At 42.7% G+C, this 27821-nt stretch overlaps 1 protein-coding gene and 1 long non-coding RNA gene across 2 annotated transcripts; one reads left to right on the top strand and one right to left on the bottom strand.

The window, feature by feature from the left end:
* Positions 1–70: 70 nt before the first annotated feature.
* LOC308678055 lies at positions 71–3282 on the top strand. Its single transcript, XR_014028585.1, has 3 exons — positions 71–271; positions 1660–1777; positions 3256–3282. It is a non-coding gene; the product is annotated as an uncharacterized lncRNA (long non-coding RNA).
* On the bottom strand, positions 2080–27303 carry WDR86 (WD repeat domain 86). Its single transcript, XM_081344876.1, has 6 exons — positions 26970–27303; positions 23354–23495; positions 20249–20687; positions 13237–13372; positions 3063–3166; positions 2080–2326 (listed from the first exon to the last, which is right to left on the bottom strand). The coding sequence occupies exons 1-6, from the start codon at positions 27130–27132 to the stop codon at positions 2108–2110; spliced, it is 1203 nt and encodes a 400-aa protein (XP_081201002.1). The 5' UTR covers positions 27133–27303; the 3' UTR covers positions 2080–2107.
* Positions 27304–27821: the final 518 nt, after the last annotated feature.

Below are 27821 nucleotides of genomic sequence, written 5' to 3'. Positions count from 1 at the left end.
TTTACAGTGGAAATTGATTCTTTCTTGATGATTCAAGTATCAGAATGGTATTATTATTATTATTATTTTGTATAATCCCACAGAATGCTTTAAAGACATCTTGGGTATTCAAGCCAATTCAAAGGGAGAGAAGATTACAGGAAATTCTCGACTTACAACCATTCAGTGACTTACAATAGCACTGAAAAAAGGAATTTAAGATCAGTCCTCAGGACTCTCACTGCATCCCCAAAGTTTACAGTATGATCAGAATTTGGGTGCTTGGCAATCGGTATGTATTTATGATAATTGCAGTGTCCTGGGTCATATGCTATCCATTTTTGATCTTCTCAGCCAGCTTCTGACAAGCAAAATTGGGGAGCAGAAAGCCAGATTCACTTAATAACTTACATCGCTCATTTAACAACTGAAGTGATTTGTTTAACAACCAGGGCCAAAATGGTTGTGAAAATGGTTGCAACAATTATCTTGCTTAGCAATGGAAATTGTCATCTCATTTGCGTTCATAGGTTGAACATTTAAGTCTAGCCTGCAAGTTGCCAGCTTGAAAGCTGCTTTTGTTGGGCAGTTTCTCCTGAGAATAAGAGCCAATTTATTTCTTTATCAAATGTAATTTAGTCTGGCCAATAATGTTCAGAAACACATTTATGCACTTTTCATGACCAGCGTTTGAAAGTGTTGCCGAGCAATTCCAGGGCAATGAAAATATAAATTTAAGCAGCAGTCACACTAGTGTTGTCCTGCACGATTGTTTAAAGCTTCCTTCAGCCTTCTGTGGAATTCTCAGCAGAGAATTATATCTTTAAAAAATATGCAAAAACGATATACATACAGTACTTGGGGAAGCAATGTAGAAAAAAGTATGTTGGGGAACGTATGGTACGTGGTTATGATGTTTTTAAATTATTGGTGAAAGCTGGACAGAGAGCACTGTTTCTCAACCTTGGCGACGTTAAAATATCTGGACTTCAACTCCCAAAATTCCCCAGCCAACTGAGTTGAGCTGGCTGGAGCATTCTAGGAGTTGAAATCCAGACATCTTAACATTGCCAACGTTGAGGAACAATGGTATAGAGCACTGACAGAAGGCCCTGTCAATCCAAAATAGATTTATACTGACTACTGATCAATCAAATTCAGGGTGCACCAGAGCTGTTTTGAAGTGAGAGAGGAAGATAATTTTTTCAACTATAAAACATGCTCAACTGGATTCAAACTTGGCCTCAACTATCTGTAAAAATGGCACAGATATCAACTCCCATGTAAAGCATCTGTTCTTTTCTTTCGTGTTTTTAGATGTATCTTTAGATGTTTCCCCCCTCCAATTTGATAAATTTTGTATAAAGGTAAAGGTTCCCCCGCACATGTGTGCTAGTTTTTCCAACTCTAGGGGCCAGTGCTCATCTCCGTTTCAAAGCCGAAGAGCCAGCGCTTGTCCGAGGACATCTCCGTGGTCATGTGGCCGGCATGACTAGAAGCCAAAGGCGCACGGAACGCTGTTACCTTCCCACTGTAGTGGTCCCTATTTTTTTATTTGCATTTTTATGTGCTTTTAAACTGCTAGGTTGGCAGAAGCTGGGACGAGTAACAGGCGCTCACTCTGTTACTCACTTTGTATACCTGTTCCTTAAAAATCTATTTCTCTGCCTCTTCCAATAGCATTGGTTGTTTGGAATTCAGTTCCCAAGCACTGGACCACCCAATGTGAACAATGTCTGGGCATCATCCTATGATCCACCAATCAAGAAGCAGCACCACAGTTCAATAAACTGGCAATGTAGGCCTCCTTCATAATATTGTGTATGTATTGGATTCAAGAATGTGAGCAAGCATTGTTTTCCATTGGCATCAAGATAGAAATTTGTCCCATATCTGAGGAGGGGGGTGCCACACTCCAGTCTGTCATATTTTAGTCTGTCATACTCTAGTCTGTTTCTTCATGTGAAGCACAACCCCCAGGTAGGTGCTGGGCAGTGCCAGCCAGGCACAAAGCAAAATGAGGTTTGGTAAGGTTGAGCTCCAGATGGTCTAGACTCTAGCCAGTAGCTGGGAAGAAGATCATAAGTTCTCCTGGTTTGCTACTCATGTTAATCATCTCCTCCAGTTTTCACTCAAGTTCCATAGTTTCCCGTGGTCCTCCATTTTCCTGATGAAGCACACAACCCACTTTGTTGTTGAAAAGGCGAGGTAGGCTTCCCTTGTGGAAATGTCTACCCTGGATAGACCGTTCCTTCAAACGACGCTTGTTCCGTTTACAAATCTGCCGGATGTCCCAGATCCTCAGTGTGCCATCGTGGGAAGCTGTGTACAATAATTCATTGTGAATCTGGAACAACAGGGCCATACTTAGACTGCTTAGCATTGACACTCACAACACAAGACAGATGCAAATACAAGAGCTTTCTGGCTTTGGCATATTTACAAAGCAGAGCGATTACGTGGAAATGTGGGTTGATCCAGTTTCAATCTATACATATAACTCAAGAAAAATCTAAAGTCATCCAACAACTCACACAAAAGGAGGAGCTAAGAGGAGCTAGGAAAGTATGGGCAGTCGTATTTCCTTAGCATTTTTGTTTATAAGTGTAGAAGTTGTTTAACAAAATTTAAAAAAAAGCAGAGGAAGAATTTAAGAAGGATACTGTGGGGTCCTTGGTGCTCTGTGAGCCTGACGGTTTTATTGCAGAAGTATTATAACCCAACTAGGTAACATCACCTGTGCTAGAAGAGAGAAGAGTTTGCTCTCTGTTTATATACAGGTAGTTTACCCCACCAGCGAGCAAACCCTTCTTTCTTTTAGCACTGATGATGATATTAATCAGATAGTGAAAGATCTGCAAGAAAACAACCAAGGTCAGAGAACATCAGGGGCTCCACAGTTCAGCCCTAAGCTATAAATATTATCTTCTATTGGTACATTTTTTGTAATAAACATTATTGATGAAAGGGCAGTCTTCTGTGAGTATCTAAAATGAAATGGCCTCATAAATATTTTGGACAGAAGTGGTATCAACTCATTCATCTACAGCAAAATCAAAGAATCTGTAATGTTGACAACTTACCTGGATGCAGTTAATAACCAACTTATGACCACGAAACACTCTTTGCAGAATGCCAGTCTTTGTGTTAAACGCTCTAGCGCAAGCATCACCACTTCCAGTAAACACTGATGAGAAAAAACAAGGATGGGAGGTGTATTCAGATTTTTTTTACATTATGCATTTCTTAGAATATTTGTATCCCATTACATTACAGTCCCAAAGGATCAGAGAATAGCAGTGGGAATGCAGTCTTGCAGGCTAACTCTGCCGACTGCCAGTAGTTTGATCCTGACTGGCTGAAGATTCCATCCTTCCAAGGTGGGTAAAATGAAAACCCAGATTGTTGGGGGCCACATGTTGACTCTGTAAACCGCTTAGAGGGGGCTGTAAAGGATTATGAAGCGGCGCATATAAGTATATAAGTCTAAGTGCTATTGCTATTATCGCTATCAGCCTACTAAAATAAAATGGAAAATAAATAAGGGTAATAATGTTGTAAATATAATGTATAACTCTACCAAAGATTAAGATTAGGGGCAAATCAAAATAAGAAGCAAATGAGCTGGTCAAATAAAAAGTAGAGAACAAAATGGATGAAATATTAAGTCTTTTGCATTACCTAAACTCAAATCTGTATGGTGAATAGGGCAAAATATAACTCTCTATAAACAATAGATATCAGAATATAGAGAGTTCTTTTGCTGTTGAAGTAATCCTCTGAAATAGGCTATGAGGGACACATTTTTATGCATCAATGAAATTCAGGAGAAGGGAATTCTAAATCCATTTTTTTAGGAATGATTTCTGTGTTCATTTTAGTTGATTTTCATCCTTTATAAAGCTTATACTTGGCTGACTATATTTTTACTCCTGGAAGTTGTAGTACTTACAGGTTGTCCTAAACCTGTACTTTTACTCATACGATGTGACAGTTGTAAAGCAGGTAACCATGTGACAGTGCCTGATTTTACCACCTTTTTGTAGTAGTCTTTAAGCAAATGGGGCCAATGTCGAATATGGGTGAAAAGTAGCTTTTTCAGGGTCCGTTGTAATTTGAATGGTTGCTAAGCAACTACTTGTAGGTCGAGGACTACCAGTATTAGAAATGTTTTTTCAGATAACCATGCTTAGTTATACTGATTTACCATACTGTACTATGAACTGAAACTATAATCAAGGGAGTTGTTATTAATTGTAATTACAGTAAGTCAATGTGATATGCAAAACTAATTAACCATATCAGATTATGCTGGAATTAGTATTTAAAGTGCTTTTCATTTTATTGCTAACGTGAAAAGTCCCATAATGATGGTGTTAAATGTCTAATAAATCCATTATATAGAAGCAGTTTAATAAGAAGAAAACAGGAATTAGTACTTTTTGCCACAGACAACAGAATTTCCTTGATATAAATACACTGATGGATTTTGACTTCAAGGCAAATGTTCTGTTGCACTTAGCTTATGAATAGCAAACCAAAGCATTCATTCAGTGAAGCTAATTTAACTGAATATCCATTTGGAAAATCAAGCTATTGCAATCAATTGCAATTTATTGGGAACATCAATAGAACAGAATATCTTTATTGTCACTGTGTAACTCACAACAAAATTAAGTGCTGTCCACAGTGCACACTACACACAAGTAAAAACCACAAATAGGAACATACATTATACACACACACACACACACACACACACACACACACACACACACACAAACATCCTTCACATTCTATTCACCATTGCACTGCCCCTAATGTTGTTGTTAGCTGCGAAGTCGTGTCCGACCCATCGCGACCCTATGGACAACATTCCTCCAGGCCTTCCTGTCTTCTACCATCTTCTGGAGTCCATTTAAGCTCACGCCTACTGCTTCAGTGACTCCATCCAGCCACCTCATTCTCTGTCGTCCCCTTCTTCTATTGCCCTCGATCTTTCCCAGCATTAGGCTCTTCTCCAGTGAGTCCTTCCTTCTCATTAGGTGGCCAAAGTATTTGAGTTTTAGCTTCAGGATCTGGCCTTCTAAAGAGCAGTCAGGATTGATCTCCTCTAGGACTGACCGGTTTGATCGCCTTGCAGTCCAAGGGACTCGCAGGAGTCTTCTCCAGCACCATAGTTCAAAGGCCTCAATTCTTTGGCGCTCAGCCTTTCTTATGGTCCAACTTTCACTGCCATACATTGCAACTGGGAAGACCATAGCCTTGACTATACGCACTTTTGTTGACAGGGTGATGTCTCTGCTTTTTAGTGTGCTATCTAGATTTGCCATGGCTTTCCTGCCCCTAATATTGCGCTTCAATGTTGCACTATATTGTGATATTTAATATGGTTACAGCTCTGGGATAAAAACTATTTTTCAGCCTACTTGTCTTTGTTTTTATTATCCTGTACTGTCTGCCAGATGGTAATAGTTCAAAAAAAGAATGTCCGGGCTGAGATGAGTCTTTAAGAATATTTTGAGCTTTCCTAAGACAAGGGGAACTGTACAGTTCGTCTGGCTGGGGTGGGGGGAGAGAGAGCAGCCAATAATCCTCTGGGTGATGGTAATGACCCTCTGGAGTGTTTTCCTATCTGTTACTGTGAACTAAGCAAACCACACACAAATCAAGTTATCCTTGAAATGTTTTATCATAGTAATAGAACCTCATTAACAATATCAGGTGGGCTATTTTACCAGGTGAATCATGCAGTTTAATTTTTGCTGCTTATTGATGAGGAATTAACAATTAAAGGACTTTTTAATAATAAAGAACATATCTCTGTCAAGTATTTATGCCCTGCACTACTCAAAATTTTATTTCTTAACATTAAAATGTCCAAATAACTCCTCCCTGTTCCAAAATAATATGGGCAGGCAAATTGTCAGCCTTACCAGGTAGGCCTGACAGGAAAAACAACCAGCTGAGTTAATCCTAATGTAAGGCTACGCGGGCAGAATCTTGCAAGTCTGAAAGAATCTTTTACAGCATGAGAAGTTAAGAATAGTGCTTTGAGTCTCTTTCTCTGCCGTTATGGAGCTGTGGGCTATGCCTTCTGATCATTCCTTTGTTGTTGTTAGTTGTGAAGTTGTGTCCGACCCATCGCGACCCCATTGACAACGTTCCTCCAGGCCTTCCTGTCCTCTACCATCTTCTGGAGTCTATTTAAGCTCACGCCTCCTGCTTCAGTGACTCCATCCAGCCACCTCATTCTCTGTCGCCCCCTTCTTCTATTGCCCTCAATCTTTCCCAGCATTAGGCTCTTCTCCAGTGAGTCCTTCCTTCTCATTAGGTGGCCAAAGTATTTGAGTTTTAGCTTCAGGATGTGGCCTTCTAAAGAGCAGTCAGGGTTGATCTCCTCTAGGACTGACCGGTTTGATCGCCTTGCAGTCCAAGGGACTCGCAGGAGTCTTCTCCAGCACCAGAGTTCAAAGGCCTCAATTCTTTGGCGCTCAGCCTTTCTTATGGTCCAAATTTCACTGCCATACATTAGCAGCATTTATTTCCCTATCCCTTCTCTCAATGTCTTTCTACTGTAAGAGTTATAATTTAGGAAACAAGTTGTAAAATAGATTAAAAAATAAATAAAGATTGCATATATTCGGTTAGTTCCTTTTTCTACCACTTAGAGATCATTTATGGATCCTTAGAGCAATCCTGTGTGTCATAACGAATCATATTCGCCAATTAAGTCTGGTATTTCCTGATTACAAAGTTAATTGTTTTAAAAAAATAGAACAACTCATTTTCCAGCATAATGTCTTTCCAAAAAAAAAAAGGCATTTTTGCATGGAATGTGATAGCTTCTCTCCCTCCCCCAATTCCATCTGAAAGTTATCGTACTATTGAAAATTAATCCAGGTTTGTTTGTCAACTCCAACAGACCAGCTGTTATCCTTACAGGCCAGGCATCCCTAAAGCCAAAAAACAACTTTGCAACTTACAAGATTGGAAACAAAATTTTACTGCTACTACACTGTTCCAACACTGATATCAATAAACCTTGAATTTATTTCCATCTTCTAATCTGGGTGGGGTAACTGAGTCACCCTTTCCAAAGGCGATTTATACATTGCTGTAACGAAGCCACTCAAAGTTTGGCGCATGTTTTATTTCTTTCACCAGGGAGATGGCTAAAGATTTCTTTTTAAGATGTACTTCATCATCGTTATATTATGCATGTAGTTCTTGAATTACAATCATTCATTTAATGATTATTTGAAGCCACAGGGGCACTGCAGAAAGTGACTTACAACCGGTCCTCATACTTAAGACGGTCACACCATCCCCATGATGGCAATCAGTGTGTATCTTTGATGGCTGCAGCATCCAGGAGTCATGTGACCTTCCCAGCTGGCTTCCAACAGATGACATCAATACGGGAAGCCAGCTTCACTTAATGACTGCATGATTCATAACAACTGCTTACTTAGCAACAGACATTCTGGTTCCAATTGTGGTTGTAAGTTGAAGACTATCTGTAACTGCACGTGTGACTTTATTGGGAACCCCTAGAGTTAATTATATAAAGTGGGTAGTTATATAAATGTTTTAAATCAATGAAATAAAGGTACAGACAATTTATTTATTTTTTATTTATTTTATTATATTTGTATGCCGCCCTTCTCCCGAAGGACTCAGGGCGGTGAACAGGGCATATATAAAAATACAGAATACAAAAATTAAAAAGAATTAAATAGTAGCCCAGCTAAAACAATCAATAATAATATAAAAATCCCCATTAAAACCCCAACACATCCCCCATCAGGCCAGGCCGGCTTGTTCAAATAGATGGGTCTTCAGACTGCGTCGGAAGGAGCGAAGGTCAGGTGCCATCCGGAGCTCGACCGGCAGCTGATTCCATAAAGCCGGAGCGCCCACAGAGAAGGCCCTCCCCCTGGGGGCCACCAGCCGACATTCTCTGACCGGAGGCACCCTGAGGAGGCCCTCTCTGTGGGAACGCACAGGGCGGAGGGAAGTTGACGCCGGCAGCAGGTGATCCCCGAGGTACTCCGGACCCATGCCATGTAGGGCCTTAAAGACCATTACCAGAACCTTGAATCTCACCCACAATGCATTCTCATAAACACTGGCTCTCCAAGTACGATTTTTGAACCCTTTGAAGTAGATCTAAGAAGCTCCAAATTGCAAGTTTTTGAATTCTTGCAATTTGACAGGAACCGAATCCTGGTCGGTTTTTTGGCCTTAGTTCCGCATCGTATTGAATCTGGTTAATGAGAAATTGGTGTGTTGTAAGAATCCTAAAGGAGGTAATTGTCCATCAGGCTCACTTTATCCCCCAAAATGATCCGATACTCTATAGCAGCGGCCCGCACCCTTTCGGGCAACAGGGACCAGTTCCATGGAGAAGGTTTTTCCGCAGACCAGTGGGGGCATGGTTTCGTATGCTCCCTGCACTGCGCGGATGGGCTTCGCTTGTTTGCACAGCCCAGTTTCTGACATGCTGCGGAATGATGCTGATCCACGGACTGGGGTTCAGGACCCCTGTTCTATAGGGTTAAACCAATGTTTTCTGAACAGGGTGACTTCAAGATATGTGGACTTCAACTCTCAGAATTCCCCAGCCGGCTGAAGTCCATACATCTTAAAATTTGTTAAGGGTGAAAAATGCTGGGTTTGTACTGACGTCACTGAGGCATGTTGTGAAAACACCAAATCTGTCCCAACTGTTTCTCCCAGGACCATCAAAAAGAGCTGCACAGAAATAGGCAGTTGAAAAAACTGACTCATGAGAAAGAGGGAGATGGGGAGCAACATTCTGACAGGCACTTCCTGGAGAAGGTGTACTGTAGGGAATCGATATTCCCCAAATGGCAAATTTTGATCTTGGTAGTACGATGATAAAAGGTTAAAGGTAAAGGTTCCCCCGCACTTGCGTGCTAGTCGTTTCTGACTCTAGGGGCCGGTGCTCATCTCCGTTTCAAAGCCGAAGAGCCAGCGCTTGTCTGAGGACGTCTCCGTGGTCACGTGGCCGGCATGACTAGACGCGAAAGGCGCACGGAACACTGTTACCTTCCCACCGTAGTGGTGCCTACTTTTCTACTTACAGTTGTTACGTGCTTTCGAACTGCTAGGTGGGCAGAAGCTGGGACGAGTAACAGGCGCTCACTCTGCTACGCGGCACTCGGGATTCGACCCGCCAAACTGCCAACCATCTGGTTGACAAGCTCAGTGTCCTAACCCACTGAGCCACCGCGTCCCTAGTACGATGATGCTCACCACCAAAAAGATCTGATAGGGCTAATTAACAGAATAACAGAGTTGGAAAGGGCCATGGGAGTCTTCTAGTCCAACTGTCTGCTCAAGCAGGAGACCCTATGCCAGCGATCCCCAAAATTTCTGGCTTTGTGGACCAGTGGCGAAGCCAGCAGCAGCAGAGAGGGGATGGTTCCACGCAAGCAGCAAGCATGTGGATGAGTGTGCACGCCTTCTACTTGCGCAAAAGGAGTTTTGCCCACTCACCTGCCACTTGCACCGTCCATTTCCCGACAGGCCACAGCCCGGTGCCAGGCCACAGCTCAGGGCTTGGGGACCCTTGCCCTACACCATTTTAGACCAATGGTTGTCCAATCTCTTCTTAATAGTTGAAATGCATAATGGTTGAAATGCATTCTGCAAATTATTTAGAGGCAGGAACTGGGTATATGTAGCCTAACGAAAAGAAGGATTGGGGTGTCATGATAGCAGTCTTCCAATATTTGAGGGGCTGCCACAAAGAAAAGGGGGCTGACCTATTATTCTCCAAAGCACTTGAAGATAGGGCAAGAAGCAATGGGTGGAAACCAGTTAAGAAGAGAAGTACAGATGGAAACTGATCAAACAGAGATGCAACCTGGAATTAAGGAGAAATTTCCTGACAGTGAGAACAATTAATCAGTGGGATGGCTTGCCTACAGAGGTTTTGAGTATTCCATAGCTGGGGTTTTTAAAGAAGAGTTTGGATAGTTATTTGTCTGAAATGTCCTACTCAAGCAGGGAGATGGATTAGAAGACTTTAAAGTTCCCTTCCAAAACTGTTATTTTGCATTCTGTATTCTATTCTGCACAAAAAAATAATAATAAAAAAATAGGAGGATAGAGGTGAGAAGTAAGCTGAAAGCCACCATCAAAAGTAAGCTACAAGTAACTTACTCATGAGGAAGATCTCTATTTTCCCACTTAAAAACTCTATTTACAAATATTTGCAGATGACATCTAACTATGCCTTATGCCCCTATAAGGTAAAGGTAAAGGTTCCCCCGCACATGCGTGCTAGTCATTTCCGACTCTAGGGGCCGGTGCTCATCTCCGTTTCAAAGCCGAAGAGCCAGCGCTTGTCCGAGGACGTCTCCGTGGTCATGTGGCCGGCATGACTAGACGCCAAAGGAGCACAGAACGCTGTTACCTTCCCACCGTAGTGGTCCCTATTTTTCTACTTGCATTTTTACGTGCTTTCAAACTGCTAGGCTGGCAGAGGCTGGGACGAGTAACAGGCGCTCACTCTGCTACGCGGCACTCGGGATTCGACCTGCCAAACTGCCAACCTTCTGATTGACAAGCTCAGCATCCCTTATGCCCCTATACATGTAGTTAAAAAGAACAATTAAAACAAGACAGATATTTGAGAATCTAGTACAGCAGTGGGGTCCAACCTTGGCAACTATTACGATTTGTGGATTTTAGCTTTCAGAATTCCCCAGCCAGCAAAGCTGAATTCTGCAAGTGAAGTCCACAAATCTTAAAGTTGCCAAGGCTGGACACCCCTGCCGTAGAGTTTCCTAGACACTCCTCAAACATGATCTTAATACTTTCAAATACATCTGCTGACCACAAGGAGAATGCAGAACAGGCCAAATATCAACCAGGTTGTAGTAAGGCTTCAAATCCACAATAAAAATAGGTTGCTAGTGTCAACACAGCCTGAAAGGATATGAAATTGGTTATAAAGAAAAGACATACAAAGGATTTAGAAAGTCCTTTTCCTCACTGAGAAAGCAAGAAATCAGGCCAGCTTTGCCAACTGCTGGGATGATTTTGTACCATCTGGAAGCATTTATTTTTTAAATGAACAAGACTTGGTCTGCTGTTCAAGAAAGGGAGAGAGTGACTGAATCCTGCTTCCTTCTGAATATTTATCCAGGGACTACCAGAAACTACTGCTTTCATTTTCCACAGGGAAGGGTGGGATGCAGCTAACCAAGCTTTAAGATAGTGGAAGGTCTTTAAAAAAATCAGAATTGAGGATGGACTTTCAATGTGGTGAGATGGTGAAGATATGGGATCTGGGTGGAGAGATCCAGGTTTAATCCCCACAAACTATTATAGGAGCTCTATGACTCTGGACTGGTCCCTCTCTCAAGCCCATGGGCCAGTGTGATGTAGTGGAGAAGATACTGGACAAAGAATGGGAGGTCTGAACTACGTTTTTCCTCCTTTAGAAAGCCAAGGAGATAACCACAGAAACATGCCTTAAGGCCAGAACAGAAAATGGGGAAAGAGGAGGAGGAGGAGATTCGCCTACTATCACCTACATGTTCTGTACCAGCCTACTACCGGCCCTGCAGAAAAGGCAGGGACAACCCCTTTTACAAGAAGGCAAGAGGCTGGAATTAAGCCTGCCAAATTTATTGATACAAAAACAAATGGAACAAGACACGAACCAAGAAACAGGAACTAATCAAGCGGTTGCCTTCAGCAAACCAGCCCTCCCACGCATTCCCCTTTTATACAGTTCAGGGCGTGGCTTCTCTCTGCCTCCTTCCGAGGTGCCCCATTGCCTTCCTCTGTTTACTCCTGATTGACTGCCTCCTGCGTCAGGCGTCCTTGAACAGGGCCAGCTGTGGGTCATCTTCATCCACGCTGTCAGGCTCACACAGCTGGGTCTCCGTCATGACCAGGTGGGAGGGGCCTGGCTGAGGGCTCTCATCAGCAAGATCTTCAACCCCCTCAGCAAGCTCTTCAACACCCCCCTCCTCCTCCTCTGAGTCGTCCGACCCAACTGCCGAACCCACAGGCTGACCCTGAATCACAACACTACATCCATACAGTGTAGTTTTAGCTAGACTTGTGGAGTCTCTTTCCTGTTCTCCTGTACCTGAAAAAGCTGACAACCTGTCCAGCAATGGAAACTCCCCTAGGTGTGATGAAAGATAAACCTGGCCCTGGAATAGGTGAACAAACCATTAGGATAGGTCAGGGGTAGGCAACCTCGGCTCTTTTATGACTCATGGACTTCAACACCCAGAATTCCTGAGTCAGCTGACTCAGGAATTCTGGGAGTTGAAGTCCATGAGTCATAAAAGAGCCGAGGTTGCCTACCCCTGAGATAGGTGAAGATTCGGAAAAGACTACTCAGAATCAAAAGGCACCAGAAAGAAACTCAAAATAGCCCTGCCTTGAGTTTGCTTGGTATAAGATGTAATAAAGAGAAACTCTGACAGGTTTTCAACATTCTGCTATGATGTCTATAACAATAACAACAGCAACAGCACTTAGACTTATATACCGCTTGTCAACATATTGCCCCCAGTAATCTAGGTCCTCATTTTACTTACCTCTAAAGGACAGAAGGCTGAGTCAACCTTAAGCAGGTCAAAATCAAACTTCTGGCTGTGAGCAGCGTTTGCCCACAATGCTGCATTCTAACCACCACAGCTCTTAAAAATAAAAGGCATTTTTTTAAGCTCAAGCCGCTGCCATTTCCCACAGAAACAGTGTGGTGTGATGGTGAAGATATGAAGATACTGAACTAGACTATAATTAGATTGTTTTTTGTCCTGCTGTTATTACCTTGTAAGTAACTCAAGGCAATGAACATTCATAATATTCCTTCCTCCTCCTCTTTTTCTGTACAACAACAATCCTGTGAGGTAGGTTGAGATGAGAGAGAGGGGGATTGGACCAAAGATACTTGTCTGGCTTACATGCCTAAGGCAGGACTAGAATCCACAGCCTCTTGCTGATTGGCCAAAGTCACACAGTCAGCTTTCATGTCTAAGGTGGGACTAGAATTCAACATAGCATAGCTGACTCAGGAATTCTGGGAGTTGAAGTCCTTGAGCCATAAAAGAGTCGAGGCTAAAGTGTGGCCCTTCTCCCTCACCATAATCTATTTCAGAAGGTTGTTATGGTGAGAATAAGATGAGGATGTGCCTGTCAAAATATAAACCCAACACTTAACCAAACAAACGTAGGATGGAGTTGGTTGGAACTTACATATTCCAGCGTGATATTTCAAAGCACTGACACTGTGTTTATGAGCCTTATAGGTCCGTATCCTCTCTCCACTGTCAGCCAACCAGCACTTTACTGTTTTGTCCGTGCTGCCTGAATACAAGCATCGATTCACAAGCTGAGAGACAGAAAGAAGGAACAGAAAGTTAACGAAGAAAGATCACTGGAAGTCACAGTTACCCTTCAATCTGGCTTTTCTCTTCATAACGGAAGGAGGTACAAACAGTAACATCAATGCTGAAAGTGTAATGTAGACCTTTGAAATAACGTTCTGCGTGGAACCAAGTCCTAGTGGCCTTCAAAAGAGGTAAAAAAATTAGGTAGGGGAGACGTTTACTCACTACTTGTGGAAGATGAAGCTAGTCTTGAAAGCTAGTGAAGTAGTACTTCGTAGGACCCATGGATTTATTTATTTATTTATTTATTTATTTATTTATTTATTTATTTATTTATTTAGATTTATATACCGCCCTTTCCCGAAGGACTCAGAGCGGTTTACAGGGTATTTAAAAGAAAATCAATACAAACGTTAAAACAAATTTAAAAAGATTAAATAAAACCCTGAGAAAAATAAAAAACCCAGTTAAAATTAAAAATTAAAAAATTCTCAGCCTGGGCCAGAGAGCTCGAAGAGCCAGGTCTTCAGGTCCCGGTGGAATGAACGGAGGTTGAGGGCAGTCCTAAGCTCCGCAGGCAGCTGGTTCCACAGGGCAGGCGCACCCACTGAGAAGGCCCTACCCCTGGGTGTTACCCGCCGGCAATCTTTAACCGGCGGCACCCTGAGAAGACCCTCCCTGTGGGAGCGCACTGGACGAAGGGAGCTTGATGCTGGCAGCAGGTGTTCCCTCAAATATCCCGGACCCTCACCATTTAGGGCTTTATAGGTCATCACCAGCACCTTGAATCTCACCCGAAGGGCAACTGGAAGCCAATGCAGCTCGCGGAGTAGAGGTGTTACATAGGAGTATCGGAAGACCCCCATCACGACTCGTGCGGCTGCATTCTGCACCAGCTGAAGCCTCCGGGTGGTCCTCAAGGGCAGCCCCATGTAGAGAGCGTTGCAGTAGTCTAAACGGGAGGTCACGAGCGCATGAGTGACTGTGCGTAGGGCATCTCAGTCCAGATAGGGTCGCAACTGGCGCACCAGGTGAACCTGGGCAAAAGCCCCCCTGGTCACGGCTCCTATATGATCTTCAAAAGTGAGCCGCGAATCCAGGAGGACGCCCAAGTTGCGAGCCCTATCAACGGGGGGTAACACCTCACCCCCCATCGTTAGAGATGGAATAGTCTGGCTGACCCGAGATGCCGATATGCACAGCCACTCAGTCTTGGCAGGATTGAGACGGAGCCTGTTTCTCCCCATCCAGACCCGGACCGCTTCCAGGCAACGGGACATCACGGCGAGGGCATCGCTGGGTTGGTTTGGGGTGGAGAAAAAAAGTTGGGTATCATTTATTTATTGGTCCAAACAATATTTTTTATTAATTGCATTTGATTAAATTTACAGTGTACAGTTATGTGGGGACAACAGACATCATCTGAAAAGTTCTTCAGTCCACAATCCACGTGAGCTATGAATTCAATAATATGTGCATAAAGTCCTTCTTTCTATCATTAAATTGAAATCGCACTGCTTAGCTTCAGCAGGCACTCTGCGTTATGTGCCATCAAAAAGAGGAAACTTTATTCAGATGTTAAGAAAAACTGGGATAAAGCAAATTCAGTTTGTTTTTTTTTTTAGATTCTCCCAGTCAGCTATCTATATCAATTTATGTACATTGCTTGGAACACTTCCAAATAGAACAGAATAACAGAGTTGGAAGGGACTTTGGAGGTCATCTAGTCCAACCCCCTGCTCAGGCAGGAAACCTGACAAATGGGTGTCCAGTCTCTTCTTAAAAACTTCCAGTGTTGGAGCACTCACAACTTCTAGAGGCAGGTTTTTCCACTGGTTAATTGTTCTAACTGTCAGAAAATTTCTCCTCAGTTCTAGGTTGCTTCTCTCTCCTTGACTAGTTTCCATCTGTTGCTTCTTGTCCTGCCTTTGGGCGCTCTGGAGAATATCTTGACTCCCTCTTCTTTGTGGCAGCCCTTGAGATATTGGAACACTGCTATCATGTTACCCTTCATCCTTCTCTTCATTAAATTAGACATAAACCAATTCCTGCAACCGTTTCTTATATGTTTTAGCTTCCAGTCCCCTAATCATCTTTGTTGCTCTTCTCTGTACTCTCTCTAGAGTCTCAATATCTTTTTTACATTGTGGCAACCAAACTGGATGTACTATTCCAGGTGTAGCCTTAACAAGTGTGGCCTTACCAAGGCCTTTTAAAGTGGTATTAACACTTCACATGATCTTGATTCTATCCCTCTGTTAATGCAGCCTAGCACTGTGTTGCCTTTTTTGGAAGCTGCAGCACACGGCTGGCTCATATTTAAGTGACGGTCCACTAGGACTCCGAGATCCCTTTCACAGTTACTACTGTTGAGCAAGGTACCACCTATACTGTACCTGTGCCCCACTGAATGCCTATTGATTATTATTATTATTACTATTGTGATCATTACGATTGCCTGTCATTACTGAAAGGTGCAAATGTGAAGATATCAGACCCCTGGTGGCGCAGTGGTTAGAATGCAGTATTGCAGGCTACTTCTGCTGACTCTTGGCTGCCAGCAGTTCGGCAGTTCGATTCTCACCACTCAAGGTAGACTCAACCTTCAATCCTTCCGAGGTCAGTAAAATGAGGTCCCAGATTGTTGGGGGCAATATGCTAACTCTGTAAACCACTTAGAGAGGGCTGTAAAGCACTGTGAAACAGTATATTGCTACAAAGATATGCTATACAGTACAATATTCAATAAGACACCAAAGCTGATACTGATACATGTAAAATAAGAGCCATGGTGGTGCAGTGGTTAGAATGCAGTATTGCAGGCTAATTCTGTCAACTGCCAGGAGTTTGATCCTGACAGGTTCAAGGTTGACTCAGCCTTCCAAGGTCAGTAAAATGAGGACCCAGACTGTTGGGGGCTGACTTTGTAAACTGCATAAGAGGGCTGTAAAGCACTATGAAGCGGTATATAAGTGCTATTGCTAGTGCTAAAACAATCTCACTTGTTTGCATTTCTAATATAAAATGTTCTGAATTAAGGACAGATATTTCTGGATGAACCAGGAAAAGCAATTCAGACTGCAAAGTTTGAAGCAAGCTCATCTACAGGTATTTACTTAATAACATTCAAAGGTAAAAACACAGATGCGGTTACAAAGCCTGAGGACACTGTATATTCCACCTTCAAGATCTACATTTTCAATTTACTCTACCAATATTTGAGCCTTGGTGGAGCAGTGGGCTAATGCCTCCTTAAGTAACACCAGCTGCCTGCAATTAGTGCAGGTTCGCATCCCACCAGGCTCAAGGTTGACTCAGCCTTCCATCCTTCCCAGGTAGGTAAAATGAGGACCCATTGTTGGGGACAATAAGCTGACTTTGTAATAATGCCGCTTGGGGTGTGTGTGAAAGCCCTAATAAGCAGGCATATACATAGAATGAAGGCTACTGCTAAGCTTGTAAGCCGCCCTGAGTCTTCGGAGAAGGGCGGGATATAAATGGAATTAAAATAAAATAAATAAATAAACAAACAAACAAACAAATAAATACTGAAAACCTTTCCTCTTAGGCAAATGTTTCTCGATTTTGGTAGCTTAAAAACATGTGGACTTCAACTCCCAGAATTCCCCAATCAAAATGCTAGTTGAGGAATTCTGAGAGTTGCAGTTCATACTTCTTAAAGCTGCCAAGATTGAAAAGCACTGCTCTACAGAAAACATGCCTGGATAGATACTCGATTAATATTCACAAAGCTTCTCTGTGTTGCAAATCCATCAGTCCATTCCCAAAAATCTCTTGAAGGAATGAATGCTTCTAAAAGTGATCCATTATTTTAAATTTTTAAAAAATGTCCATGTAATCTCCCACAACATTCATGTGGCTAATGGAATGGAAAAACAACAGAGCCTCAGGCTCAAAGTATCCTATATCACCAGACACATACCAAGTTTATTATAAGAAAACCTATGCAGGTTTTTTGCTGGTTTTATGTCAAAATAAAATAAAGTGGTCAATCAAGAAGAAACATACTTTTTTTTCCTTTTTCATTAAAAAGACAGATGTACCTTTCATCAATAAAAGCAAGGATTGATTTTCTAAGATTTGGAAGGGACAGGAAAAGTGGTAGTCAGAAAAAGAATCTTTTTAACAATAGACAGTCCTCGACTTACAATAGTTCTTTTAGTGAGAGTTTGAAGTTTCAACAGCTCTGAGAAAAGTGACTTATGACTGTTTTTCACATTTAACAACCGTTGCAGCATCCCCATGGTCACATGATTAAAATCCAGACCTTGTCAATTGACTCATATTTATGACGGTTGCAGTGTCCTGGGGACATATAATCAATCACCTTTTGCCACCTTCTGAAAAAGCAAGGTCAATGGGGAGCCAGATTTACTTAACAATCATGTTACTAACAACTGCAGTGATTCACTTAACAACTGTAGCAAGAACATGGGGATAAAGTGGGGCAAAACTTGGTTAACAAATGTCTCACTTCGCGGGCTTCCGGTTTGCCCTCGCGACGCTGGCGGACGTGTGCCAAGAGTTCTCCTCCCCGCCACCCGGTTTTCCTTTGTTGGAAGACCCTGAAAAGGGTCGAAAGTCGCCCTGGAGGGGCGACGACCGTGAGGAGGCCCTCCGACTGATCGCAGAGGGGCAGGAGTCCCTCTATTTGATCCGGAGCAGTTCATCTGGACCGACGAAGAAAAAATTGGCCATCAACATGGCCAATCATCAAGCCATACCAGCCAAAAGCACTAACAAGCATGAGGAACGCGGACGAACTGGGTGAGACCCTACCTTTCTTATTCCCCCAACTATTTTCCTGTGGGAGAGTTTTGAAAATTTCTTCTCCCACTTTGGAATAGCGGTGTCTGCCTACTTGGGGATTTAAAGCTTTGAAAAGAAAAGAAAAATATAACTAAATTAAACAACTAAAATTTGGACTTTCATCTTTTGGATATTTAGGGGTCCCAAAAAGTTCCTATTTCTACAGAGACCTATTACCCTATCTACTTGTTAAGCTGGAAAAAAAGAGGAAAACAACTCCTAGGAATAGTGGAGGTGGACATTCAATGACTTCTATTAAAAATAGCCTCCACTGAAGAACTATCTCTAAGATCCATAGTATTTAACTTTCGGGTAACCCAAATTTCCCCTATTTCATTACATAATAGTTGTCATGTCTAAAATACACATATTGCTTAGTTAAATACATTCTTATTTTATTTCAGAAAAATATTTCACAGAAATGGAGGAACACTATCTTAAAGGCTAAATGAGCACTGTAATTGAAAATTGGTAAAATCTTAAAAACAGGATATAACTATAAGTAAAAATAGATTGATAAATATCTTAACTGATTGTGTTATAACTAGAAATATATTAACTTGATTGTGACATAGTAATTATGGGAAACAGAGAGGGAATTTTTAGATGATTTCACCTGAGATAGGTACAAATGATTTTGTTACTGGACTATTGATTACCCAATCACCACGTTGCTTTCTAAACATTTTGATATTTTGATGGAAAATTGGAAAATTAATAAAACTTGTTTAAAAAAACAAAACAAATGTCTCACTTAGCAATATAAATTTTGTGTTCAATTGTGATCATAAGTCAAGGACTACCTATATATTCAGTTTTAACAATGACTATTCTAGGTGGCTTCTGATAAGCAAAGCCAATGGGGGAACCTGAATTTCTTTAATGACCATTAATCACTTAATGATTACCTTGCTTAGCAATGGAAATTGTAGCCCCAGTTGGGATTGTAAGTTGAAAACTGCTTGTACCAAAGCATTACAATTTCTTAATTACCCTACATAGATATTAAACATTTTCCATGGAATCTATGATTTGGCTTCAATGCAGATATTATTGTTCAACCAGGAAATAATAAAAACAACACAAAGAAACAAAAGAACACACTAACATCTGTTGCTCTGACATCTGCTCCCCAGAAATTCTCCAAGTTTTGCTACTCATGAATATCCATCTCCTCTACTACTTCCTCATACAGGGATAGTTTCAAACATCTTTCTATAGCATGGTTTTCTTAAACCATGGTTTCTTGAATATACTGTAGTATTTGGGTCCATAGATTACAGTCATAAACCATGGGGTTCGGAAACCACAATAGCTGAGTTTTTCTAATGTGGTCATCCAAAACCCACCTTATGGATTAGTTAGTTAGTTAGTTAGTTAGTTAGTTAGTTAGTTAGCCAATTAGTTTTCTCCTAGCCACAACGGATATGCTGGATTGTGAATCAAGTCAGCCCAGAGATCTTATGGCTTACAACTATTTTCTTGTATCAAGAATATTTTATATTTTTATTGTTTTAGAAGTGTTTATCTTTCATGATTTTAATGCTTTCGATACTGTAGGTCACCCAGAATTGCTTTGAAAAGAGAAATGAATCTAATAAATCAGATAGATAGATGAGAGTCAGAGAGAGGGAGGGGAAATAGATAGATAGATAGATAGATAGATAGATAGATAGATAGATAGATAGATAGATAGATAGATAGATAGATAGATAGACAGACAAACAGACAGACAGACAAGTGGATGGATGGATGGATGGATGAATGGAGAGAGAGAGAGAGAGAGAGAGATGATAGGATAGATAATAGATAGATGACAGACAGATAATAGAGATAGAAACAGATAGACAGACAGATAGAGATAGATGTGTTAGGATGATGCTGTTTTGTTGAGGATCCATTTCCAACTCTGTACGCCCAGCTCTTCTGTTGGTCTTTCTTCAAATCTGCTTCCTCTCTCCTGTATGTTTTTTCCTCCCAAAAAATACCAGTTGTACAAATGCTGCAAACCTCAACACCACCTTTGGAAGAAATGCAACCTCTCTTACCTCTAGGCAAATGATGGATCCTTGGTGCTCTTTGAAGACCCTCAACTGTTCCCCTGTCACAATGTTCCAAGTCCGAATGGTATAATCAGTGCTTCCCGAAAAGAGCTCCCTGTTCGGAGCGTCAAGTATAAGGCACAGGACCGCCCCAGTGTGTCCAAGCAGGGTCTGGTGGCAACGCCCAGTGGACACCCACCAGACCTTGACAGTGCAGTCCGTGCTCCCCGTCACCAGGAAGTCTTGGCTTAGCTCTTCCACCTCTTCTATCTTCTCCTCCGCCTCTTCCTCTTCAAGGACATCCTTCGAAGAGTAGAGCGCCAGGGCCAGAACGCAGTTGCGATGGCCCCTAAACTCCTGGATCGGTTTTTCCTTATCCACACTCCAGCAGCGTGCAGTCCTGTCATAGGATCCACTGAAGAGGTAATCCTTGAAAACTAGGATCCTGTTGGGAGAAAATGGTCACTGACTAACCTTCTCATCTCGGCTTAACAAAGTAACGTAGAAGCCATACGTTCCACTTGTGTAGAAAGTTCATTTTGAAGATTAAGCTTTTCCACTTTAGTCACCCCTCGACTTACGATCACAGCTGGGACCAGAATTTCCATTGCTAAGCAAGTCAATTATTAAATGAATTGCACCCAATTCTATGGCCATTTTTGCCAGGGTGGTTAAGTTAATCACATGGTTGTTAGACCAACCCAGCTTCCACTATTGAGTTTGTTCGTTGACAGCTGCCTAAAGAGTTTGTAAATGATTATCACATGATCCCGGGATGCTGTAACCATCATAAATGCGTGCCCACAGAGAGGGCCTCCTCAGGGTGCCTCCGGTCAGGGAATGTCGACTGGTGGCCCCCAGGGGGAGGGCCTTCTCTGTGGGCACTCCGGCGTTATGGAACCAACTGCCGGTTGAGCTCCAGATGGCATCGGACCTTCGCTCCTTCCGGCGCGGGCTGAAGACCCACTTATTTGAACTAGCTGGCCTGGCCTGATGGGGAACATTAGGGTTTTTTAATGGATTTTTACTATTTTATTGTTATTGTATTTTAATCGGGCATTTGTTTAATTTCTTTTTAATTTTTGTATTGTTATTTATATATGCCCTGTTAACCGCCCTGAGTCCTTCGGGAGAAGGGCGGTATAGAAATTGAATAAATAATAAAATAATAATAAATAATAAATAAATGCCAAGCAGCCTAATTTTGATCATGTGACTCTGGGGAATGCTGTGATGGTTGTCAGCGCGAGTACTGATGATGAGTCGCTTTTTTGGTGTGGTTGTAACTTTGAATGGTTGCTAAACAAATGGCTGCAAATCAAGGACTCCCTGTACTATAAATTTCTGCCTTGCCAAGAATTCCACAAACGTTGACTGCAGGCTTTTTGTTCAACTTCTGTAGAATCTGTTCACAGTGGATTCCTATAGATGACTATTCAAGGAAGCATGTTTAGGCTGAGCAGTTTTAGGCATGTATGTTTTTTCCTCCCTCACTTTGGAATGAACTGTGGGATGCAGAATTAATAATTCCTCCACAGAAATATAGCTCTTTTGTATTTCCAAAATTAATTTCCGAAATTGGGTTGCTGGAATTGGGTATATCTAGTCTAATGAAGAGAAGGACGAGGGGTGACATGATAGCAGTCTTCCAATATCTCAGGGGCTGCCCCAAAGAAGAGGAAGCCAAGCTATTCTCCAAAGTGCCCGAAGGCAGGACAAGAAGCAACGGATGGAAACTAATCAAGGAGAGAGAAGCAATCTAGAACTAAGAAGGAATTTTCTGACGGTGAGAACAATTAATCTGCGGAACAACCTGCCCCCAGAAGTTGTGGGTGCTCCATCATTGGAAGTTTTTAAGAGGAGTTTGGACAACCATTTATCTGAAATGGTACAGGGCTACCTGCCTGAGCAGGGGGTTGGACTAGAAGACCTCCAAGGTCCCTTCCAACTCTGTCATTCTGTTATGCTAATTGAACAAAATATGCCTGTCTCAAATTCTCAAAACAACCAACCACGAGGCCTATTGTAAACTGATGTCTGTACAATCCTTTGGGAATCTATTAGAGCATATGATATTTCAAAGCAAATTCATTAAGGTTAAATGTGCTGGATATTATTATCTGCGCCATCTGCTTATGCCTTTCCAAAACAAGGAAGCAAACATAGTGGTGCTGCAGCAGCTGTAGCTTTGGTTATAGGTCATAAGTAATCCTTTGCTCAGCATCGTCATGATTTCAAATGTCCACTGAACCAATAGTCATAAGTTGAGGACTACCCTGTAATTTTCTGGGGTACAAAATGGGGTGCTTCAATCGTTTTAGGAGCATTCCGAGCTCAAGCATGGAAGTTTCAAACTGTTTCTTACATTTTCAGAACTGAACCACAAAATGGGAATGTTTCAAATCTAATGCGCGCTGAATTCAAAATGTTTTATGCACCTCTTTGGGTGAACATCCAGAAAACCACTGACGAGGGGTAGAAATTAGGCAGGGGCTGGCCCTGATGCAGCCGTTACTTCTTCAACTCTTATTGTTCTGTACCAGCCTGCTACCAGCCCTGCAGAAAAGGCAGGGACAACCCCTTTACAAACGGCAAGAGGCTGGAATTAAGCCTGCCAAATTTATTAAGATAAAACAGAGCAAAACAAGACACCAACCATGAAACAGGAGCTATGAAACAGGAACTAATCAAGCGGCTGCCTTCAGCAAACCAGCCCTCCCACGCATTCCCCTTTTATACAGTTCAGGGCATGGCTTCTCTCTGCCTCCTTCCGAGGTGCCCCATTGCCTTCCTCTGTTTACTCCTGATTGACTGCCTCCTGCGTCGGGCGTCCTTGAACAGGGCCTGCTGTGGGTCATCTTCATCCACGCTGTCAGGCTCACACAGCTGGGTCTCCGTCGTGACCAAGTGGGAGGGGCCTGGCTGAGGGCTCTCATCAGCAAGCTCTCCAACCCCCTCAGCAAGCTCTTCAACACCCCCCTCCTCCTCTGAGTCGTCCGACCCAACTGCCGAACCCACAGGCTGACCCTGAATCACAACACTTATGACATAGAGACTGGAGGAGAGAGAGAGCAAGTCTAGGTAATATAAAATAATCGCCCTAATACGTACCTATTCACGATGGATGTGTGTCCACGATAAATAGCAAGGCATCTTCCACTCATCACATCCCATTTTCTGATAGTGTGATCTGCGCTGCAGGTGAAAGCAACTTCATTTTCTAAGTGACAAAATGTGATGTAGCTCTCATGACCTAGAACGAATGAATAAACATACAGATCAATCCTATCGCTATTGTTTCAGTGGTGGACAATGTATTTAGGGCTGAACTCCTTTAAATTTCTGGGAGTCTACCTCTGTGAAGATCTGACCTGGAAAGTTAACACAACCCAGGTGGCCAGAAAGGCCCAACAGAGGCTTCACTTTCTTAGGGTCTTGCGGAAGAACAGGGTAGAACAACAGCTAATGACCCTCTTTTACCGGTCTACTACAGAGAGTGTCCTCTCGTATGGTATTGTGGTTTGGTATGTTGGTCTGACAGCTGCGGACAGGAGAGTATTACAGGGGGTGGTGAGCACAGCACAAGACATTGTGGGCTGTCCCCTGACACCACTGGATGACCTCGCCAGGGCTCGTTGCCTTGGAAGAGTGAGGAAGATTCTCAGGGATGACTCACACCCTGGACGGTATCTCTTTACTCTCCTACCATCCGGTAGGAGATATAGGAATATAGCCAGCCATACCAACAGGCTGAAAAATAGCTTTTATCCGTGGGCTATTAGGCTTTTAAATGGGACATAATCTTATGCAGAATTGACTTGGGAGGCCGGTGTGTGGTGTAGTTGGTTCACATAGTGTGGTGGGATGGAGGGTTTGTTGTCACTGTGTGTTGGGAGGAGAGAGCACAGGGGGAGGCTCAGCTAATCTCAATGTACACATGTTGTACTTTGACAATAAAGGTTTATTATTATTTATTATTATAACTGTTGGGCTTTTTTATTGAAAAGTTTTACAGTACATTTTATCTTTAACAATCCCCCCCTCCCTCCACCCACCCCTACCTAACCCTCCCTATCCCTCCCCCCCATTCCCCCTCCCCCCCCCCGACTTCCCAGAGCTAAGTACAAGGTATAAAAACAAAGAACAATCATAAACATCCATATGCTAACAACAATAAACTATTAATTCTATCGCACTCTAGCTCATATGAAATGACTACAAGCAATACTAATGTTACCTAGAAAAAAAAGAAAAAGAAAAAAGAAAAGAAAACTTATTCAAATGCTAAGTGAAACTTTTTAGTCCCATATTTGTTCTGGATATATTCAATCCACTTTTTCCACTCCATAATATAACGTTCTTGCGAATGATCTTTCACGTAAGCCGAAATCTTTGCCATTTCCGCCAGGTCAGAAACTTTTAGTGTCCATTCTTCTATAGTCGGCAGTTCCTCCTTTTTCCAATATTGACCTACTAAGAGTCTTGCTGCTGTGATTAAGTTCAACATCAACTTAATGTCCACAACAGTAGCATCTGTAATTATGCCCAATAAAAACAATTGCGGACAAAACTTTATCCTTTGCTTAAAGATCTTCTGCATATTCCACCAAATTTTTATCCAAAAAGCCTTAACCTTTTTGCGATATAACTGTTGGGCTTTGCAACATGCTTATAAACACAGTAATGAAACATCTGCAGGAAAACAAGCACTATAAAATATCTTTACATTTTTAAAAATTATAGAGGATTTCCAGCGAATGCAGTGTTTCTTAACTTCGGCCATTTTAAGAGGGGTGAACTTCAACTCCCAGAATTACCCAGCCAACCATCCCAGCTATGGAATTCTGGGAGTTGAAGTCCTCCTATCCTAAAGTGCCCAAGGTTGAGAAACACTGACTATAAAGGGAAAAATTGGGGTGGGACAATAGATTCCTCCTCTGCAACCTCACCCCAATTTAAATTCTACATCAGGATTTGAGTCAGAAAAAGCTTCAGATTATTTGCCATCATAGCCTAATGTGGCTCTCTGCCTATAATGTCTATTTTAAAAGCAGGACAGCCAAGGACTAGCTCACTTCTGGGCTGAAGATCATCACCACAGGGCAGTCAAGAGATATAGCAGGAAAAACGAGCATGCTTGTGCATGCGATTAAGTGCAAGGGCACATGAACAAAAGCCTAAAGCAGCCACACTGCACTGCTTAATGCTTCTATGAGGTCACTGACCCAGCTATATGGCATCCATATTTATTTGTTGGAATTTTTATCCCCCCTTTATTACTTTATAAATAACTAAAAAGCAGCAAACATTCATAATATTCTATCATCTTCCTCTTTTTCCCACAATAACAACCCTGTGAGGTGGGTTGGGGTGAGAAAAAGGGTCTGGCCTGAAGTCACCAAGCAGCCTTTCATGACTAAGGCAGGACTAGAACTCACAGTCTCCTGGTGATTGTCCCAAAGTCATTTAGCTGGCTTTCATGACTAAGGCAGGACTAGAACTCACAGTCTCCTGGTGACAAGCCCAAAATCATTAGCTCGCTTTCATGACTAAGGCAGGACTAGAACTCACAGTCTCCTGGTGATTGGCCCAAAGTCATTTAGCTGGCTTTCATGACTAAGGCGGGACTAGAACTCACAGTCTCCTGGTGACTGGCCCAAAGTCATTAGCTTGCTTTCATGACTAAGGCAGGACTAGAATTCACAGTCTCCTGGTGATTGGCCCAAAGTCACCCAGCTGGCTTTCATGCCAGAGGCGAGACTAGAATTCACAATTTTCTGGTTTCTAGGCCAAAATCTTAATCCCCACACCATATCCATATCTATCTTTTCCATACAACTGGACAATTTGGAAGAGTTTATGTCCCAGAGGTAGATGGATTTTATTACAAATAGTTCTCAATTTACAACCACAATTGATCCCAAAATTTCTTTTGCTGAGCAAGACAGTTCTGAAATTGGGTTTTGACCCATTTTGCGACCTTTCTTGCCACAGTTGTTAAGTGAATCACTGCAGTTGTTAAGTTACTAACACAATTGTTAAGTGAATCTGGCTTCCCATTGACTTTGCTTGTCAGAAGATCATAGAAGGTGGTCACGTGACCCTATATATCACAACTGTCATCAATACCTGCCAGTTACTAAATACCTGAATTTTAATCATGTGAGCATGGGGATGTTACAACGGCCCTAAGTGTGAAAAATAGTCAAGCCACTTTTTCCAGTTCCATTGTAACTTTGAACAGTCACTAAATGTATGGTTGTAAGTTGAGGACTACCTGTATACAGCAATGGGTGCACTTTTGGAAGACCTGAACAGCCAGGCTGGGGACAGATCATTCTGGAGAAGATCATCAAGAGTCAACATCAACTTCATGGCTCATCAGTCAGTCAACCAACTGCAAAGGCAAAGCTTCCTTATATAGATTTATATAGCGAAATCTATAATATTGGGCAAGGTGGAAAGAGAAGAGAAGAGGATGGTCAGCAGCAACATGGATGGACTAAATTCCAACAGAAGTGGGTGCATCATATAGGAAGTTCTGAAGGACCAGACTGGAGATAGCTCACCCTGGAGAATGTCCATCTATGCGGTTGCTGAGGGTCAGTATTGACTAGAATGGTCCATAATCAATTTATATTCTGGAACCAAAGGACAAATTTTGGATCAGAAGACCTCTAAGGTCCCTTCCAACTCTGTTATTCTGTAATTCTGTAATTTTTCCTACCTTGAAAGTGGGCTTGACACTCGTTGCTGGCAGTGCTCCAGAGCCGTGCTGTGCCATCTTCACTGCCTGTTAACAGCCACTGCCCGTCTGGACTCAGGCTGATCCAGTTGATGCCCCCTTGGTGATCAGTGCAAATTCTGAGGGCTGAAGAACTGCTCCCCATTCTGCCACAAGGCAGAGGCTGGGATGGGGACACCCATCAAGTCCAGATCATCTTAAGATCAGGAAAAGGCCTTGTGAAAACAAACAACATCAAATCTGATTGTGCCGTCCTTTGGTGTAAAGCAGTGATGGCAAACCTTTTAGAGTACCCAAACTGCAACCCAAAACCCACTTATTTATCACCAGGTGGGCGTGGCCCACTGGGTGGGTGTGTCTGTGGTGGTCATGGCAGATTGAGTGGGTGTGGCCAGGGTGGGTGTGGTCACCTCAATGTTGCTCCTGGGGAGGGACGCCTGTGGGGGTTGGGCAGGGTTGGGGGAGATCCAGGGGGTCTCTGGTAGGTGTGGCGGTAGGCAGGAGACTCATCCTGTGGGGTGAGGTGAGGCAGGGTGGGGGTGCCATTGCCATGGGGCAAGGCAAAGGCTGGGGCAGCTGCTGCCTGACACCATCGGCTCCTGCACACAGGAGCCAGTGAGTGCATGGGGGCCAACGGTGTCCATCAGTAGCCACAGCCTGCCGGCCCCTCAAGCGGTGCACTCTGGGGCTCCGCAGCCCGTTGCCAACAGTTCAAAGAAGCCGCCTCTGAGATGGATGGATGGCCGACAGCTGAGGATGCGATGCAGTGGGTCATGCTTGGGAAAAGGAGAGCATGCAAGGCCAGGAGGGATGGGATGGGGGGGGGGAGGGAAA

This window comes from Vipera berus (genome assembly GCF_964194415.1).
Source record: "Vipera berus genome assembly, chromosome: Z".
In the NCBI taxonomy this organism is placed as follows: Eukaryota; Metazoa; Chordata; class Lepidosauria; order Squamata; family Viperidae; genus Vipera; species Vipera berus.
The sequence above is the reverse complement of the archived record's forward strand: the minus strand, read 5'-3'. Positions and strand labels throughout refer to the sequence as shown.

Excerpts from the sequence above, each read along its gene's own strand:
- WDR86 (XM_081344876.1), bottom strand. The coding sequence starts at position 27,132 with ATGGGGAGCAGTTCTTCAGCCCTCAGAATTTGCACTGATCACCAAGGG. Across the intron at positions 23,496-26,969 it reads GTGTCAAGCCCACTTTCAAG|GTCATGAGAGCTACATCACA; the intron begins GTAGGAAAAATT and ends CATTCGTTCTAG. Across the intron at positions 20,688-23,353 it reads CACACATCCATCGTGAATAG|GATCCTAGTTTTCAAGGATT; the intron begins GTACGTATTAGG and ends TTCTCCCAACAG.